The 21,249-nt window shown below is 38.9% G+C and overlaps 1 protein-coding gene across 2 annotated transcripts in view; it reads right to left on the bottom strand.

Moving 5' to 3' along the window:
- Window positions 1-5,824: 5,824 nt before the first annotated feature.
- LOC116077823 (zinc finger protein 431-like) overlaps window positions 5,825-21,249 on the bottom strand; it is a 22,862-nt gene continuing 7,437 nt past the window's right edge. Inside the window, exons 2-5 of one of the 2 annotated variants that reach the window (XM_031352635.1) lie at window positions 19,180-19,382; window positions 8,721-8,847; window positions 8,414-8,474; window positions 5,825-7,139 (exon numbers count right to left, since the gene is read on the bottom strand). In XM_031352635.1, coding sequence (XP_031208495.1) covers window positions 6,215-7,139; window positions 8,414-8,474; window positions 8,721-8,754 — 1,020 coding nt within the window. In that variant the 5' untranslated portion in view covers window positions 8,755-8,847; window positions 19,180-19,382 and the 3' untranslated portion in view covers window positions 5,825-6,214. The remainder of the gene's footprint in view (window positions 7,140-8,413; window positions 8,475-8,720; window positions 8,848-19,179; window positions 19,383-21,249) is intronic. The other variant, XM_031352634.1, reaches the window with a different exon arrangement.

The following is a 21,249-nucleotide window of genomic DNA, read 5'->3' as shown; positions in this document are numbered from 1 at the left end:
TGGTAGTCTCTATGTAGTAAAGGAATTTATTGATGACTTACAGTCTGTAGTCCAACTCCCAACCAAGGTCAGCAGCAGCTGTAAATGGAAGTCCAACGATCTAGCAGTTGCTCAGTCCCACAAGGCAAGAAAGCGAAGCAGAGCCTTTTTTTTTTTTTAAAGATTTTTTTTTTTTTAATTAATTTTCTGTAGATGAGTAAACTGTAGCTATCTTCAGATACACCAGAAGAGGGCACCAGATCCCATTACAGATGGTTGTAGTTGCTGGGAATTGAACTCAGGACCTCAGGAAGAGGAGTCAGTGCTCTTAACCGCTGAGCCATTTCTCCGGTCCCCCAAGGACATTCTTATACTACAACATACATCTCCACTTTCTTTAGCTCCTGACACCCACCAAACTTTGTTCTATCTTCACCGACTGACTTTTTCATCCTAACAGCCAAGCATTGTCTTCTTTTGTTAAGACCCACTTACAGCCTACTCCTGAGGACTTAAGCTTCTTAAAATCTATCACTGCTTCTTGCAAAATCTGTCAGAAGTCTGACCCCAACTTATCGTAGCCCCCCTTTTCCCACCCATCAGGCTAGAGGTTCCCTTCCTGGAACTGACTGGCAACTTGACTTTACCCACATGTCCACTATCAGATGTGCCAAGTACCTCCTGGTCTTGGTGGACATCTTCTCAGGGTGGGTACAGGCATTTTTCACAACTAACAAAAGGGCTCAGACAGTCTCTGATCTCCTCCTCCAAGAGATCATCCCCCAGTTTGGTGTCCCAGCCTCTCTCCAATCAGACAATGGTCCGAATTTACTTCTCAAGCCTCTCAAATCCTATCTAAGGCCCTAGATATCCCCTGGCACTTTCACACCCTTACCACCCTCAATCTTCTGGTAAGGTAGAAAGAACTAATTGCTCTTTAAAAACCACTCTTGTTAAGCTGCCACAGGAACCTCATCTTGATTGGGTAAAACTCCTACCTCTGACTCTTTTTAGGTTACGAGCTGTCCCAAAGAGACCTCTCCTCGTCTCTCCCTTTGAACTCACGTATGGACGTCCAGTCCTAACTCTTTGTCTTTCACCTAAATGCTCTCCCCTCCCAGACCATCTACTTAACCCATTACTTTGCCACCTCCATTCTCTCCTATGGAACTTTGCTGACCCCCCATACACCCTACCTCGGCCATACACTGTCTCCTGTCCACTACCTATCAATATAGGAGACCAAGTCCTTCTATCCCCTCCAGGTCATTGGCCCTCACCTCTCTTTCTCAAATGGCAGGGCCTTTTTAAAGTAATTCTTTTGACCCCTACAGCTGCTAAACTTGAGGGACTCTCTCATTGGGTCCATCTGACTCACCTCAAACCTTTCATTTTTCCACCTAAAAATGACTCTTCTTCATACACATCAATCTTAACAGGAACATGCTCTGTTAAGCTCCAGAGGACAATGAGATCACCTACCTTGTCCCCAATCCCAGAAAATGAGACTCCACTTTGGCAACCAAGCTTGACCTCACTGTATTAGACATGGGTTTCTCATCCTCCCCCTGCTGTTAATTTCTATCTAGTGTAGCCCTTATATCTGGAGATTTGAGGTTCAAGAAACCCCCACAGATAACAAATAGTCTTTCCAAGTAGGGTCAGGAAACTGTTCCATAGTCGGATGCCAGGAACCAATCCAAATTGCTATTATCCCGGTATTTGTAATCCCATCTAAATATTATGATCTCTGTACTTGCTTTCTCTTTGACTAGACAAAAGATTATTGTAGAAAATGGTTAGATGAATATGGGGACTACCCATATTGGTCTTGTCAAATACATATGCTAGGATCATGGATCAATCATTTCTTCTATCAACATCGCAAGACACTCTTTTTCTACATACAAGACATATGGAACTCCAGGTGGGAGACAGGAGTTGTTGGTAAGCTCTATGGTAAAAATCAACCCGGGTCCCCAGTAAGTACCATCCATATTCAGGGAAAATATGTCTTAATTGCTCAGCCCCTGGATATTGGAAAAGCAGGGGAGATAATCAAACAGTCCTCTGAGGTCCTTATCTCTTTGACATCACCCCTCATATATGGCACTAACTTGTCATTTCGCCTTTTACTTCAGACCTTGACCTCGGCATACCAACTCCTTAATGTCACCAGACCTGGACACTTTAAGGATTGCTGGTTATGTGTACTCCCTGGAGCTAACTAACAATTGTCACTTACAGAGTCTCTGTGATACTGCCAAGTAACATTACCTCACCCTTTGTCAGCTGCCCTGGCTCCGGTGCTGCCATGACTCCACACCTTACCTCTGTCCCTCTCTTTGGTGTGGCAACCTGTTTTAAGGCCTCTGGGACTCATTCAGTGGGAATGCTGAGCTCCCTAGACTGCAATAGAACCATAATGCTTGATGTATCATCTCTGCCACAATGCCCTATAATCCAAAACATGTCAATTCTTTGTGGCACTCAGGCATATCATCGCCTACCTGCTAGCTGGTCAGGAGTTTGCACATTAGTACTTCTTTTCCCTGAACTGGGAGTAATCCAGGGAAATGAGCCCCTGCCAATCCCAGTTGTAGATATGATAGCTGCCCAACATAAGAGGGCAGTTCAAGTTGTGCCACTCTTAGTTGCTACAGGAATAACCGTAGGTGTTGGTACTGGAGTTGCAGAGATAACCACCTCCATGATCCAATATAATACATTCACTTCTCAGTTTCAAAGCGATTTTCAAAAAATGTCTGAAACTGTGCTTACTATCCAGAAACAGATCAATCCTTTGGCAGCCGTGGTGCTTCAGAACAGATGGGGACTAGATGTCCTGACAGCTAAAGAAGGTGGTCTTTGCCTGTTCCTCCAAGAAGAATGCTGCTTCTATGTCAACCAATCCAGGATATAAGAAATAAAATCTAGGAGCTACAGTCAGACATAAAAAATTTCAGGGACTGTGAGACCTCCAGTTCTGAGATTTTTGAAAACCCCATATGGAAGTGGATTCTCCCATTTGTAACTTCTTTCCTAGTCATCTTCCTGGTGTTATTATTTGCTCCCTGTCTCGTTAATCTTGTTTCTACATTTCTTCAACAATAAATACAAAAAATTTCTAATCAAACTATTAATCAGCTCCTGTTACCGGATTACTAGCCACTGCCCACAGATGAGCCACTGTCCACAGAGGAACCTGATGCAAATGTTTACCAAGTGGATCCCTATGGTGAAAGCCAGCTACCCCCATTGACAACGCCCCTAGACATCCTAGGTCCCTTTTCACCATCGGCTTCTCCTTCCCTTTTTCTTTCCTTCTCTTTATAATATCAAAAAGGGAGGTGTGTTAGCATCAGGGTATCAAAGCCTGTAGCGATGCATGGGCGGGTCCACAGACCTGTTGCCAGGGCAACAGCCACCATATTCCCAGAATCCATTGGGCTCACCTCCCACCTTTACCTGCAACCACTACATCAGAATCCATATATACACGGGGAACATTCCTCCATCTCTCTCTCTCCCCCTCCTGTCTTTCCGCTCTACTGCCTCCTCTCTCCCTCTCAATTAAACCTCTTACACGTGGAACTGTTTGGGCCTGGTGAGTGTGGCATGTTCTGACATGACCCGCCATTCTAACATATCATTGATAACAGAAAGTTAGCTAAAATTGGTAACTCAGGGTTGGAGTTATTCTAAACAACATGTGATATGGGCCAACCCAGGAAAGCAGGTTTTTAAAGATACTTTTAATTGGGATAATATTTTATACAATTCTTATCCTATAAGCTAGACTTATAAGGGATAGGATTTAAAACAGTCTGTTTAATGATGTATTAAAAGCTGCACTGTCATCCATTCATATATAAGAACTAGAAGCCAAATTTGTACGTGCAAGTAATGCTTTTGGTATTGATTTTAAAGAGAATGGATTGTTTAAAACTGGGTTTTGTTTATCAAAATTATGGGCATGATCTAATATTGCAAAGGAAACTTAAAAATATAGTTAAATTGCCAGTGTTCCATTGGCTGCAGTTTTCAGTTCGATCGCAAGCTCAGGATTCTTAATTCACCCATATTTTGTAATTAGGATAATTGCAAGAGTAATAATAGGCCAGTATGGGCCTGCTGCTCCTTTTAAAAACAAGCTTTATTAGATACAGTAGTAGAAGCAAAATTTAATCCCCCAAGGTTGGAAAGGAGAGCTCAGTGAGAATTTATTTGGTATTAAACAGGCTCCTGATAAACTGGTTCAAAGAGTTTGTACTACTTAAAATAGCTAGTAGAATTTTCAGAAACCCTCAAGAAGGGGTTCCTTTTGTGACACAATTGTTACACAATTTTCGTATGAGAACGCTAATGCAGCTCTCTGCGGCCATACAAAGCAAAGACAGACTTATCTAGATATATTCGTCTTTGTGTAGAAATTGGACCCTCATACAGTCATTGTCTAGCTATGCTTGCTGCCTTGCAGAGGACTACAGCACATACAAGCAATCATTTTTAAAAAGGATTATCTGAAAATTAGAGGCATAGACACACAGTAGAATTTCTCCCCTGGAATTTGTATTCACTGCAGGAGGTGTAATCTTTGGGCAAAGACTCAGGAGGTATACTCAGATTAAGAAATATTTACATGTGAGTTAAAACAAAGCACAGAGCAGCCTTAGGGAGGTTGTGTGGCATTTCTTTTGTTTTGCAAACCCTGCCTAGAAAAGTTTTTGTGGCCTGGCCTCTCCTTGCCTCTGGGGAATTGTTTTTAAGACAAAACAGTATTATCACTGATCTATCCATGCAGACCATCTCTGAATTCCCCATGAGACAAACCTGGTTTGCAAGGAGGTGGATACCTGTTTTTTAACCTTATCCTAAGGATTTTCTATGGTTCTGCCTCCCCTCCCCCAAAGATACCAAGAGCCATGATTGTGAGACATTGTGGTAATCCAACCCACAGGAGGAATCAGGTTGATTCCCCCCTCCCCCACTGGTTAACACCCACTCATCCAAGGATGAGGCAACTATAAGATCACCTCGGTTCCTTAAGGCCTCAATTAAAAATAATAAAAAGGAAGAAGATGCTGGGAGCCATGGCCTTGTGGAAAATTACTGGCTTACACATACTACTCTGAGAGAACATGTGTAGCCTAACAGTAAGAATATTTGTGGGTGTGGAGGACACTGACCATTGGTTCCAGGAACTGAATATTGCCACCTGGCCTCCCTTGCCCTGGGCTCTTACCCCACTCCCTTGAATCTTTCTTGTGCTTGTGTTTATATTGCCATCATGAAGTACAGTTTTTGGAGCTTGATCAGACAACTGTCTTGCTCTCATTCTTCCTGTCTTCTTGTCTCTTGTTTCTTTCGGTCTCTCTCTCCCCTGCCCTAGGTTCCTCTTCAATGCCCCAAGAGTCGGTGAACCTATCCCTAGTCCTCCAAATAATATAAGCCTTGAATTACCATAAGTAAAGTCGATGTGACTCCCTGCAGCTGGTCCTGGATTGATCATTCATTGTCCATATGCACTTGGCTTGTGAACCCCAAGTTTGCTGTCCTGTTCTCACTGAGCTGATGAACTTTGAGGACCGGGAGACATACAGTGAAAATTCTATACATGGGTTATCTTAGTTGGTTACAACTTAATATATATTTGAATCATACTTTGTTTAAAATGTGTGTGTGTAAATGTGTGCAGTTACATTCTTTGTATTTTTTTACTTTATTCTCATCTCCCACTTTATATCTGGACCACGGTACACCTTCCTCCACTTTTCTATATCCTTCCCAACCTAAGATCACATGCAGATATTCTACCATTTCCCCTGAAAAAAGAGCAGGCCACTTGGGGATAGCAAATGAACAAGGTATACCATATTTTAATAAAAATATACACAAACCCTCATATCAAAGCTAGCAAAACAATTAAGTAGGAAGAAAAGCATTTCAAGAACAGGAAAAAGAATCAGATACACCTACCCCCTATAATCTCACAACTATGTTTCATGCCTTAGATGGTGACTGCTAAGAAAGGGCTTTATTAAATTGATTACATTTATAGGGTTCTCTCAAGAATGTGCTTTTAAAATTCTTTTTAAGACCACTAAAACATGCAAAGCATTTACAACATTTGCTGCATTATCAGGGTGTATCTTTAGTATGTATTCTTTTATTATTTTGAAGATGACTATATTGTGAAAAGGCTTTACCCACATTGGTTACACTCATAGGGTTTCTATCCAGTATTGTGTTCTTTTATGTGTTTGTAGCTATGTTGTGCAAAGGCTTTACCACATTGGTTACACTCATAGGGTTTCTCTTCAGTATGTGTTCTTTTATGGCTTTGAAGACTATTGTGATGTGCAAAGGCTTTGCCACATTGGTCACATTCATAGGGTTTCTCTCCAATATGTGTTCTTTTATGATTTTGAAGGGTGGTATGCTGTGCAAAGGCTTTGCCACATTGGTTACATTCATAGGGTTTCTCTCCTGTATGTGTTCTTTTATGTCGTTGAAGATTATTAGCTTGTGCAAAGGCTTTGCTACAGTGGTTACATTCATAGGGTTTCTCTCCAGTATGTGTTCTTTTATGACTTTGAAGACTGTTGTGGTGTGCAAAGGCTTTGCCACATTGGTTACATTCATAGGGTTTCTCTCCAGTATGTGTTCTTTTATGACCTTGAAGAGTGTTGTGTTGTGCAAAGGCTTTGCCACACTGATTACATTCATAGGGTTTCTCTCCAGTATGTGTTCTTTTATGACGTTGAAGATCACTGTGACTTGCAAAGGGTTTGCCACATTGGTCACATTCATAGGGTTTTTCTCCAGTATGTGTTCTGTTATGGAGTTGAAGATCGCAGTAACGTGCAAAGGCTTTGCCACAGTGGTTACATTCATAGGGTTTCTCTCCAGTATGCGTCCTTTTATGCTTTTGAGGATTACTGTGGCATTCAAAGGCTTTACCATATTGATTACCGTCATAGACTTTTTCTCCAGTGTGTGTTCTTCTATGTTTTTGAAGACCAGTATAAGAAATAAAGGATCCAGTATGCATGCTTTTACGAAACTGATGGTGATTATTCCTTGCAATAGCTCCATCACATTGAATACATTCATAGGTTTTCTCTCCAGTATTAATTGATTCATCCCTTTGAAGATGCCTGTGATATAAATAAGCTTTAACACATTGGATATATTCAGAGGGTTTCTCCACAGTAGTACTTCATTTAAGTCTGTGTATGTAATTGGCACATGTATAAGGTTTACCCCACTCATTATACTAATGAATCATTTATCTGTATGGATTAGTTTAACAATTTTTTCTAACTGTAAAGAGGAATCAGATATAATAAGGTTCTCTCACTTTGTTTATGTCCATTGTGGTTTGATTCATTTTGGTTATTATTTATATCTTCAAAAATACCTGTGATGGTAAGAGCATTTATTACATGGCTCAAAATTATAATATCCTTTTCCTATATGAGGATTTTCACATATTTGATAAAATGTGCAAGCATTCACAGCTTTACCACAATGATTGCATTCATAAATTTTCCTATAATGTGAGCCATACAACATTTTTGAGGTTAAACAGGACAAACAGAAAATTTCTACGTTACTAATACTCATAGGGATTTTCTGCAGTCTGAGGGTTTTTTTAATGTATTCACAATGAAGTTGTGAAATCAAGTAATTGTAAACCTTCATAATTTTCAACAAATTTATTCTAAGTGGGGAAAGCTACAAATCTTCTAGTTGTCCTCTCAGAGAGCCATAGGTTTTATGTCAATATGCCTTAGGCAGAGTATTGTGTCATTATAGATGATAGATAGATTAGACAGATAGATAGATGGATAGATAGGTATATCTGTCCCATGTAATACACTTATGGATAGGAGAATAAGGAAATATATCTACTTTGTATTCACTCAGTTTTACTTTTTGTTCCTCATAGACATGTAACATTTGGATTAAAGTTTTGCTTCAACAACCCTTTAAACTTCCATGACCTTCCACTCTCAATAATCTTAGCAACCTTGCCACAAGTGTATGAGTAACATCAGTATACTATGGATTCTTTCCATATCAGACAGTTTTGGATATAAACTGATTCCATATTTAATGTGTACACTTTTTGCACAATCTTAGTGCTATGAGACTAAACAGACTGGCAGTTCTACAGTGTACCTTAAAATGGAGCTGTGCTTGAAATGGTAATATCTATTAGAGCATTATTTCCATGGTTTCTGTGTTAAAGGAAAGCTTTGCAAACTCAAATCGAATACCTGACACTGAGTTTTGCTTTTTGTGAGAATTTAGTAATCAGTATTCATAAAGCTGTGATTCTTCACACTCTTGATTTTAACTAAAACTTAAAGAATCAATAAAGATTTCCTCAAAGGCATATCAGGATCAGTGTGCACAAGAAAATTACCTTCTATGTCTTCCAGAATTTTCACAATATACTTCAACATTGTGATCTTCCCAGTTATAGCCTAGAAGAGAGTACCAGAAAATACATGTTATATTACTGGAATTTAGGCAAAATTTAAAAACTATCTTCAGTGATCCTTAGAAACTGGCCTAATTTATTCAAATCATTCTTCCTCCTTCTCAAATGAAATTATAGAAGTGTATCAATAACAACCACAAAAGCAAACAAACACACAAACAAACAACCACCACAACAAAAATACAGTTTCCTCCTATTTTAAAAAGAGAAACCACATTCATAATCTTACCTATTGCAATGAGGTTCCTATAGGTCTCCAGCATCACATCTTTGTAGAGACTCTTCTGGAAAGGATCTAGCAAAGTCCATTCTTCCTGAGTAAAGTTCACCACTACATCATCATATGTCACTGTGTTCTAAAACATCCCACATATACATAGAAAAGTAGAATGATAAAGAAATATTAGACATGTAGATTTCATTGCCATATATTCAAAAAATTTTGGTACTTTGCCTACTTGCTTCCTGACATAGAAATTATAATATAATCATGATCACTGAGTCATTTTTGAAGGAAATTGAATAATGAGGTTTTCATCTGTCATTTCTTCACCCTTTGAGTTGGATAAATCGTTGGAAGAGAAAAGCCAATGAATAGACAAGCAAAAAGATAAGTAGTAGGAAGGACACAGAGATATTGTGTTAATAATTACTAACTACAAAAGCAATGAGCAAGATGGTTAGATTGGTGAATGCATTTAATCTCAGCACTGAGGACACAGAAGCACAAATATCTCATTGTTTTGGTGCTAGCTTAGTCTAGGCAATAAGTTCTAGGACAGTCAGAGTTGTATACTATCACTCAGTATTCACTGCAAAAATTCAGAGTCAAACCACAATAAAGAAACAAATCAGAATATTATATAAGTTCTTAAAATGAGCTACACATTCACCTCAGTTGTATATTCATCTTCCAGAAACTGAAACATTTAATTAAATTACATTTAACTGTAACATTAAATAATATTTTATGAAAAGGAAAAAGATGTTTACCTGGACAGATGAGAATATCAGCAATGTAAATATTGATAATAAAAAAATGACATAAAGCTGGGGAGCTGGCTCACCAGTGAAGAGCAGTTGCTGTTCCTTCTGGCAAAGAAGTGTGCCCAATGGCCAGTACTTACATAAGGGCTCATAAGTAACCATTACTATAATTTCATGAGTTCTGAGGCCATCATCTGACTTCTGAAAGGACCAGACACACTTGACATACATATTTATGCAAAATATTCACATTTTTTTCAGCCTAAATTCAAAGCCAATACAACAGGCAGGAAGAATGTCACACAACTACAGTTCAATGACTAAGAAGGTTTAGGAAGTAATAATGTCATCAATACATGCCAAAGTGGAAAACAGAATGATACTCTCCAACAAATTTAAAAACATCAATATGTGGATGAAGCTTAGCACAGCAGCACATGCCTGACATATACAAAGACCTACATTCCAGGGCCATACGTCAATAATGTTAAGAACAAACAAACAAAAACGACAGGCATGTTGCCTTATATTTAATACAAGTACCCAAAGTGTCAGATTCAGGTTGATCTCTAAGTCTGAGGCCTACATTTTATCCACCCCTTCTTTGAAGACAGCCAAAGCTACACAGAGAAGCATTGCCTTTTAAAACAAACAAAAAAATCCACAACAAAAATAAGAACAACACACAAAAAACCTTACACTAGCAAAACTTTTGTAATAATGTTAATGTACACTGTGCAAAGATTATAATTATATTCTTCAAGCACTTCTATCTGTGCCACCACATCTTATTGCAATCATTACTTTAAGTATTTCCTGCCTCAATATTATATAAGCATTGGTACCTATTTTCTCTCTCTCTCTTTCTCTCTCTCTCTCTCTCTCTCTCTCTTTCTCTCTCTCTCTCTCTCTCTCTCTCTCTCTCTCTCTCTTTTTCCAATAAGAGCTTAGAACCCAATGACTGAGCAGGTTTTAGAATAATGAAGGACCTCCTCCAACCCTAACATGGAGAAGAATAATGGGAGTGGGGGTTCATTCTGGAGACAGTCCAGGAAACATCAGGAGAAAACACCTCTAGCTTAGAGACACAGTTCATTGCAAAAATGCAAGTATCACTGGATTTTTGTCTGGGAATTGGTCAGATTACATTGAAAGATGAAAATAGAAGAAAACCTCTTAGTTCTTGTTCCCTTAAAGCTTGATAAGTACATGTAATAGCCCAGGTTCAATTATTTAGGAACTAGCTTCGTTACTATAAAGGCACTGACATTTGGCATACCAATGAGTGACAAGAACTTCCTTGCAGTAGAAACTCTAAGGCTCTGAGGAACCAATGTGGGTAACCTTAGCCAAATGTGCAATAGAGTGAATATGGAACCTGAAGAGACCACCTCCAGTACATAGACAAGGGCCCAGTGGAGGACCTTACATCTAACATTTTCTTTCTTTTTTGTTTTTTTGAGACAGGGTTTCTCTGTGTAGCCCTGGCTGTCTTGGAACTCACTCTGTAGACCAGGCTAGCCTTGAACTCAGAAATTCACCTGCCTATGCCTCCAAAATCCTGGGGTTAAAGGCGTGCGCCACCACTTCCCGTTGAACACCCAACATTTTCAATTCAAAGTTGTTCCTTTCTAAAAAATAATGCGGGGACAAAAATGGAGCTGAGCATGGACAAGTGGATGAACACTGACTAGCCCAAATTGGAATCCATCCCCTGGGTGGTCCCCACTTCTAACATTATTACTGATGCTATGTTATGCCTGCAGACAGGAGCTTAGCATGGGTGTTCTCTGAGAGGCTACCAGTACCTGAATGAGACAGATGCAGATACTCACAGGCAAGCATTGGATAGGTAGGAGTAACATAGTAAAAATGACCATGTTAGCAAAAGAAATCTACAAGTTCATTGTAATCCCATCAACATTCCAACATAATCTGTTATGTCTTGAAAGTGCAATTCTCAACTTAATAGGGAAAAATACTCAAGGATACTTAAAGCAATCCTAAACAATAAAAGAACTTCAATAGGAATCACCATCTCTCAACTCAAGCTACACTACAAAGCAATAGTGATGAAAACTGTATATTGGTACAAAAACATAAATGTGGACCAATGGAATTGACTCAAACCCCAGGAATAAACCCACACGTCTATGTACACTTGATTTTTGATAAAGAAAAGCAAACAATGGAAAAAAGAGACCATATCCATCAAATGGTACTGGTCTAACTGGATATCTGTATGTAGAAAAATGAAAACAGATTCATATATATCACCCTGCACAGAATTCAATTCCAAGTGGATCAAGGACCTCAACATAAAACTGGATAAAATGAATCTCACAGAAGAGAAAGTTGGACAAAAAGGGCTTGAACTATTTGAGCAGGAGACAATATCCTGAGCAGACCACCAATGGCTCAGGCTCTAATATCAATAATTAAAAAATAGAACCTCAGGAAATTGCAAAACTTCTGAAAGGCAAAGGACACTGTCAGTAGGACAAAAAGGCAGCCTATAGATTAGGAAAGATTTTCACCAACTTTACACCTTACAGAGGTTTAGTATACAAAAATCTATATATTAAAAAAGAGAAGACAGACACCAATAGCCCAGAGGATACAATTAAAAAATGTGATACAGTGCTAAACAGAGAATAAACAACAGAGGAATCTCGAATAGCTGAGAAGAAACTAAAAAACTGTTCAAAGTTCTTAGTCATCAGGAAAATGTAAATGAAAATAACTCTTACACCCATCACAATGACTAAGATCAAAAACTTAAGGTATACCGCAAGCTGGCAAGGATGTGGAAGAAGGGGAGCAATCCTGCATTGTTGGTGGGAGTGCAAACTTATACAAGCTATTTGGAAATCTACTGGGCATTTTTTGTTTCAGAAAACTTGGAATAGTTCTACACCAAGAGCCAGGTATATGCCCAACCCCTGATCATACACCCAAAGGATGCTCCAATATTCCACAAAGTCATTAGCTCAACTATGTTATAAAAGCTTTATTCGTAATAGCCAGAAACTGGAACAACCTAGATGTTCTTCAAATAAAAGTGTGGATGAAGTAAATGTGGTACACTTAAGCAACAGAATACTAATCAGCTATGAAAAACAAACAACATTAATTTTGTAGGCAAATGGATGGATCTTGAAATTATCATCCTGAGTGTGGTAACCCAGTTGTATTACAATGCATCTGTATTTTACGATATTAGACATAAAATACAGTCTCCACAGACACAAAAGAGGTAGAGAAGACATAATGCACAAGTGAGGACACTTAAATTTCCCTTAAAATGCAGAATAAAATAGTCATGATTGGCAGGTGGATGATAGGAACTAGGTGGGAGAGTAGACAACAGGAGGACATTAGGAGGGTTCAGGATCAGATTTGGGGAGAGAGATGCCAGATAGCCAGATGGCCAAGAGAATGTATGAAAATCTGCAACCAAAGGAGATTGGGAAGTGGCAAACATCTGGAATTAACTTCTGTGATGGAGTATTAAGCCTGGCTTGGCCCTGCTGGGACTGAGTGACATAGATTCGGCACTTGGCACAAGGCCTTGGTGTAAGGTTCCTAGAGTGTTGAGGGCTGCTGTAGGCAATAATAATGTACATATTTCATGTTCCTGTGAGGAATGTCCTCCTTGTTAAGGTTAATGACTCCATGATCATTAAAACAGCTGGAGTCTAGGAGTTAAGGGTGTTTCTATGTCTCAGCAAAATGGTAAACACTGGGTCATTCATGACAGCATTTAAGGAAAGAACACTCAATACATGAGCTTGAAAATATAATTTCTCAGCTATGCAAAGCTTAATGATTCAATATGAATTACATGAGGGTCTTCACAAATCTGAAGGAACAAAAGCAGTGTACTGTGAGCCGACTTGTTAGAAAGTTACCCCACCCATCTATTTGTTTATTTGTTTGTTTGTTTAAGCTTAGGAAGGTAGATAGATTAATAGCTTTGATTGAGAGAGTCTTAAAAGTTGTCAAAACCTGGCCGGGCGGTGGTAGCACACGCCTTTAATCCCAGCACTTGGGAGGCAGAGGCAGGCGAATTTCCGAGTTCGAGGCCAGCCTATTCTACAGAGTGAGTTCGAGGACAGCCAGGGCTATACAGAGAAACCCTGTCTCGAAAAACAAACAAACAAACAAAAAACAAAACAACAACAAAAAAGTTGTCAAAACCTCACACTAGGCAACGTGGAAAGTGGTTTTGTAGTGTTTTGCTGCCTATCTTGCAATATGTTTTATCCATGTAAATATGAATTTAATGTGGTTAGTGGTATAGGAAATTCAAGTTGTTGAAATAAATAAAAATTAATTATTCTTAATGATATAAAGCAAAATATCTATAGAAGAATGCAAGATGACTGATAACATTAAACTCTTTCAACCTGTTTCTATGTAATCATTGTAATGTTAATTCTCTGTCAAATCCAATGTAATTGAGAGAAATTATCTGCTTTCTCTAGGAATTAATTTCAACTAGAATGCAACCTGAAATTATTTGTACAATATCATTCTCAATGGCTGCATCACATATTCTAGTCACTGTATCATAGCTAATATAAGGATGCCAAATATTAATTTAATGCATATTTAGTTATTATAAAATACTTTTTCAATCATTATTTCAATAATATTATTTCCGATCTTACATCATAGAATAGATCTTGATGCTTTCACAAATAAGTCAGTTGTATGGAAGGCACACAGAGCACTTCTCATAGTAGAACAAATGTTAGTTTACTATTTGAACTGAAAAAAAAACACTAGCTCAAATAACATAATCTTTGAGATGAGTTTATAATACATGCCTCATTTGCTCTGTAACAATGGTGGCAAACATAAATTTTACAAGAGTACACCAGTTTTGTAGGAGGAGGACAGGTAGATTTTCTTTGTTATTTTTTGGTATCAGATCAAATTTTTGTCATTATATATGTGCAGTATTTTCCAAGGGCTATGTAACCCTCAAAACATAACAGAGAACACTGGAAGCAAGGAAAGATGATTTAAACGAACAATTTCAGACAAGTGTACACAGGTCTGTGTTAGTAAGAATGGTATTTTTATACCATTCTATAAAGTAATATAGAAGCAAATCACATAAGTTTCTAAGACATTGGGAAAATGAACCAGAAAAAAGAAAGGCTTATTGTAGTCCACATGACTAGCATCATTGTCTAAATCACATTATCTCCATAGCTATAGGTCTGCCTTCATTCACAATTGTTGATTATGGGTGCTAGCAGTGGAGAACAAATTGCTAAGCCTTCATTTTGCCAAAGGTGCAGAGAAGTTCATCCTACTCGGAAATACTGACACCCAGCTAGCTCACCCATGTCCTTTTTTTTTTTTTTTTTTCAAATATTATACATGGTTAGTTGGAGCTTGGAAAGTTCAAACTGCTAAAGTTATATTGCCCTTGCTGCCTGTGAGACCACACAATCCACACAGATCACAAGCCAAAGTAAAAAGTAAGAACTTCGGGATTGCCCAAGGGCATCTTAGGAACAAATTCTGTGCAGGTTCCTCCACCTTTCACCAAGTGTGTATTTCCAGTGAGAGAACATTCCTTCAAAGTGCAAACAGTCTCAGAATAATTGCTCAGCCTGTATGTAGTATGCCAAACTCACTCATCAAGCAAATGCTTCACCAACACATTTCACTCAAATCCAAACACAAAGGATTTATTCTGTATTTCATTTAAAGCCAGACATAAAAGGTTTCCTTTACGTATCATTACACACAATTGAATGCTGATGAGAGCATATGGACTAATTCATAAAGGTCTTTGAAATGGCAAGTCCATTAAATGGTTTCTGCAGTTGTTGAGGTAATTTCGGATTTAACTAGAATTTGATATACTTGATGGCAAATTCAATGGATAAACACCAAACTTAATTATAACATTCTAAAGTCAGGTTTTCATAACTACTTGCTATTATAAAATTGTAAGCTTCATCCCCAAGAAGCTGTTAATTAGATGCGAGGATAAGGCTTTTAAATGCCCTGTGTTCTTGATACTCAGGAGAACACTGAGATCTCCAAATACTTGGGTATTGGCTTAGCATGTTTGACTGAAGGTTTTATATTGGATATAAACTGTGTGGAGTTTTTAGCTCTTATGGGCTATCTAAAACAGCATTCCTTGCTTCATGGACATGGAATCCACCTTTTATTTGATCGTTAGTTTTCACAGGTAACTACCAAATCTCAGTGTCACAAGAAGCCAGATGAAAGAGTTGGATGCCATATTCTAAAGACAGATGTGATGTTATATGAATGCTAGGTATTAAATGTAGGTCAGCAGCAAAAGTAGAGAGCATTCTCAAATATTCTGGCACTTTTACTTTTCACTTTTTACTTTTATATATATGGAATTCTTGAAAGGGCATGAACTTACACACCTGTGCGCACACTCATACTCAGACAGCAAAAACAAAATCATTTTCATAAGAACAGAAAACCCTTAATAGAAAGTGACATAAGATTGTGTGCTCCAGCCCACACCCACGCTCCCCCACTCCACACACACATACTTGCAGCATGACTCCCAAGAATTCTGACACTACCAGGTTCAAAGGTGAATCCCTCACACTTGCCCCAATACATGGCCTAACTGAGATCTCCACCCTGGTGCCCACAATACACGGTACCTCCCATCCTGACAGAGACACATCCTTCCAGTCGGAAACAATGCTCTGGAACAACATTAGCACCATAAATCCGTCCAAACCCAGAGTCAGCTTGACTCCCAGGATGTCTGACACAGGGAGGCTCACAGATCAGGTGCTCCAGACACACCTCCTACATCCAAGACAGCCTGAAACAAGGAGGTCCAACATAACCAGAGTATCAGGAGGGACAAGCTCCAGATAGAGACAGCAAGGTCAGTTAACAGCAAAGATAACCAGATTGTGAGAGGCAAGCACAAGAACATAAATGACAGAAACCAATGGCACTTGCCAACATCAGAATCCAGTTCTCCCACCACAGTAAGGTCTGGAAACCCTAACCCATCTGAAAAGCAAAATTTTGATCTAAAATCCCAACTCATGAAAATGATAGAGGAACTTAAAGATGAAATAAATATCTCCTCTAAAGAAATACAGGAGAATACAGGAAATAGGTAGAAGCCCGTAAACAGGAAACACATAAATCCCTTAAAGAAATGCAGAAAAACACAATCTGAAACAATAATTTATAAAGAAGTCAAAGTATCATAATTGGAAGACCATACGATTATATACACTAGTGACCCTAAGAATTCAAATACCAACTTTATATATGGAATAAATAATTTTAGGAAAATGGCTGAATATAAGGTTAACTAAAAAGTAAATGAATAAGCTGGGCAGTGGTGGTACACACGTTTAATCCCAGCACTTGTGAGGCAGAGGCAGGTAGATTTCTGAATTTGAGTATAGCCTGCCCTACAGAGTGAGTTCCAGGACAGCCAGGGCTACACAGAGAAACCCTGTCTTGAAAAAGCAAAAATAAATAAATAAATAAATAAATAAATAAATTTAAATAATTAAATAAATCAGTAGCCCACTTGTATGCCTCCTATATACTAATAACAAATGGGCTCCGAGAAGAAAGTGGAGAAACAAAGCAGCTTCAAATAATATAAACAGTTTAGAGTAACGTTAAAACAGCAACTGAAGTACAGGAGTGATAAAGAGCTGTAATTTGGGAGAATTTCTGGGTTAGTATAAGAACCTAGTGTACTAAAAATGTCCAGGAAACAATGAGGCGATCCTACCGACCACTCCTACTAAAGGAGAGTCTGAGCTGGCCATCTGTATAGCCAGGAAGTCTGCATCCTGATGAAAGGTTTACATTTCCTTGAGGTGTTGGAAAAGGAGGCCTCTAAAGATCTCATGCTGATTTTAGGGGAAAAATTGCTCACTGAAAACTGACCTATGGGACTCATTGTTGAAGAACACTTTGACACAGCCAAATAAAACTGAAAATCAAGTGTGTGGAGGCTTGGAGCTTTCAGCCCTATGTTCTAGTGTCTCCCTGGAGAGAGGGTACTCCTTGGTCACAAGAAGAAAATCCTGGATGTAGCACAACCTACATACCCTCCAGCGGTAATCTCTCCAGCCTGCATATGTGCTGAGCCAAGGTTGTGACAAACATTTTTGGGTGGCCAACCAGTATCTGGATTAACTTGAGGAGCTGGACATCAGAGGGAACCCTGTTGTCCAGGGTTATACTTATACTGTCTGGACTTCCAGGAATCCTCACATAGACTTATTAGGCAAAAAAGGGGCTGGCATGGGTGTTAGCTAGGTCTTATTCCTCTATGTTATGGCTACTAGCATGGTCATTTGAATAACTGTTCACAGTGGGAGCAGGTGTATCTCTGATTCTTTTGCTTCAGTTTGGCACTCTTTCTTCCCATTTGTTCACCATGTCTAGTCTCAAAAGGAGAGCTTTCATCATGGCTTTTCTACCTTGTTTTGAGAGAACAGAAGAAGGAGAAGGGATCTAGGGAAGAGTAGGATAGGAGAAGGTGGGAGTAAGTGAAAGGAGTGGAGGGAGGGGAAACTGTGGTCTTGGTATACTGTATGAGAGAAGAATCTAGTTTCAATTAAATAAATTCAATATTTCTTAACTGAAAATTCATGGAAGAAGAGAAACCACAACGTACTGGCTGGTTTTGTGTGTCAACTTGACACAGGCTGGAGTTATCACAGAGAAGGGAGCTTCAGTTGGGGAAGTGCCTCCATGAGATCCAGCTGTGGGGCATTTTCTCAATTAGTGATCAAGGGGGTAGGGCCCCTTGTGGGTGGTGCCATCCCTGGGCTGGAAGTCTTGGGTTCTATAAGAGAGCAGGCTGAGCAAGCCAGGAGAAGCAAGCCAGTAAAGAACATCTCTCCATGGCCTCTGCATCAGCTCCTGCTTCCTGACCTGCTTGAGTTCCAGTCCTGACTTCCTCTGGTGATCAACAGCAATGTGGAAGTAAGCCAAATAAACCCTTTCCTTCCCAACTTGCTTCATGGTCATGATGTTTGTGCAGGAATAGAAACCCTGACTAAGACACACAATAAACAAAGAAAAGCACAAAAGTGAAGACAGGGAAAGCATTATTTTGACAGATACAGTTCTAATTCTGTTTGGGTACAGGATGAACATCACACAGGAGTTCATGACAAGCCTAATCCTAGGCATTGCCTTGATCTTAGAAATCAGAAGTTTTGTACTCCTCAATACGTATATATATAACAGAAAAAACACTCATGTTATTTTCTTGTGGTTTTTTTTTTCAGTAGTGGATTAGTGGAATTGCAGAGGTAACTGCTCATTTAATTCTAAAAATTTATTCTTGCTTCCCTATAAGAAAACCTGTTTGAATTAATATTCAAATAAAAAACATATCTGTAATGTTACAGAGTATTGATACATTCATTATGTAATACATTAAGTCCTTCTGGTCTGAGCAAGTGCCCTGAGCGGACCTTGGGCACTAGCTCTGCACATAATCCCACAACATCCAGAGGAAGCTGAACATCCTGGTTCTCTAGCACACCCAGGATCATAGGATTACTGCTGTGGTTGTCCTCTGCAGGGAGTGTTTCTTCTTTCTTGTAGGTTCTTCTTGAGGCAGCAGAGGGGGAAGACTTTGTCTTAGGAGAAATTTAGGGTTGCTGTATAATAAAAATTTTACTTACCTAAGTCTAAGTTACTATGCTACTGTAGCTGACCTGCCTTCTGGGATCCTCTGAAGCCAGAAACTGCAGTTTCTGGCATTTAGCTCCTCATCCTAAAACAGCAGGAGAGGACTAATTGCTAGGGCCTTTTCCCTATTGTTCAGATGCCTCTTGCTTGTTGGGCTGGGTGGGGGGGAGTTTGGAGCAATAAACTTCCATTGTACCTGTAGAAGAGAATAACACTCACAGAAGGAAAAACCTTTACATGAGCAAATATGCATGGTCTCACATATTCATATACAGATTCATGCTTATTTTTTCATTTATACATATCCACTCATACCCAGCTGGGCCCAGCTTGCATGCATTCTTACAATTACGTACTTACACACACACATCCACACTTACATATGCATATGGAGCAAAGCCCAAGAACCAATACAGAAAGAACTCACATATTCTGGATGAAAAATAGAGCTCCTATATTTATTACATAGAGAAAGAAAAGGCTTTTATCCTTTTAATGCTAAATAAATTAAACCCATGACTGTAAAAAAAAAAAAGTTTGTTTGTTTAATAAAACTAAGCCTGCCTTGTCCTTCCAATGGGACTTGTTCTGTCCCATGGTAAGGAGAAGCCTGCCTGCTCCTTCTACTTTCTGCAAGCATCTTTATTCCTCTTTCCCTCGGCATTCTGCACATTGACCTCTTACTATGTTATGTTACCTATAGTTTCTACATTAGTCCACTCTGCATTCTCCTCCTAATCTAAAAAGCGTTCTGTCTATAAACTTCCTTTCAGCTCAGTTCCTCTTTCAGTCAGTTCTTCTCACCTCTGTTCCTCTCACCTCTACTCCCATTTCTGACTCGTTTGTTTCTCCTCAGCCCTTAAACATCTTTCAGAACACATGATCACATATTAAAAAGTTCATCAAAAGTTCACACAGAAAATCAAATCATAAATTGATATACAAGTTTACAACAGAGAATGTTTACATGCATATCCATTAGGAGTAATTATCTAGCTAAACATCCATCACCTGTCTAAGCTCCACAGGTTCACCAAAGGTTAAGACCATAACTAAAATTTAAGAGACGTTTTGTACAGATAAACCCAATCAATATTTTCTCTTCTGTCCTAGCACCTGTAATAAATCATTAATCCCGTTTTTATGACCTTTGGTTAATTGTTTCACAACCTCTTGGAATGTGCTCTGAGTAGGAGAAAATCTGGTTACCATATAAGAGCAATTAACTGCTGACACTTGGGAGACTGGGAGAGTTGTCATTGCAGTTTTGACTATCAGAAAAGGACCTAATATCAGTCCCGTTATAAAAGAGCTTAATAATCACTGATATAATTTTAGGAATTCTTATAGGATCAGCATAAAGTCTTAAGTCATCTATTTATCTATATAGCACCACTAAAAGACAGTACAACTTTGTGGAATTGCAGAGATCTGCTCCAAAGAGATGTGCTATTACTTAGTGATTATTATATAAATATATATAATAATAACAGGAAAAGCATACTAATAGAAGGGACCTTTCGTAAAATTAGTCTCTTACAGATTTGCTTAATAAAGGCTCACCTGCAACGTGGGAGACTATTCTTGATGGGAAGAGACTGCCCCCATTTGAAACATTTTCTCAGGGACCTACATTGCAATTTACACTTCGATGGACGGGAGAAACCAATGATAAGTCTACAGCTCCTGTTGCCAAGCCCCTTGCCACTAGAAATTCGGAGAGCCTTCATCAGGAAAATAAGCCTGGTTCTGTTAAACCTGCACAAACTATTGCTGTTAAGGAGACACTGAATACAGAGCTGCAAACAAGAAGAAAAAAGGATACTTCAAATGAAAATCGCCAGAAGTTAAGAATGTTTTATCAGTTCCTTTATAACAATAATACAAGACAACAGACAGAAGCCAGAGATGATCTGCACTGTCCTTGGTGCACTCTCAGCTGCCGTAAGCTGTATAGCTTACTCAAGCATCTAAAACTACGCCACAGCAGATTTCTCTTCAATTATGTATATCATCCAAAAGGTGCTAGGATAGATGTTTCTATCAATGAGTGTTATGATGGC

Source organism: Mastomys coucha, unplaced genomic scaffold, assembly GCF_008632895.1.
Source record: "Mastomys coucha isolate ucsf_1 unplaced genomic scaffold, UCSF_Mcou_1 pScaffold5, whole genome shotgun sequence".
Taxonomy (NCBI): domain Eukaryota; kingdom Metazoa; phylum Chordata; class Mammalia; order Rodentia; family Muridae; genus Mastomys; species Mastomys coucha.
Note: the sequence above shows the minus strand (reverse complement) of the source record. Positions and strands in the feature narration are given on the sequence as shown.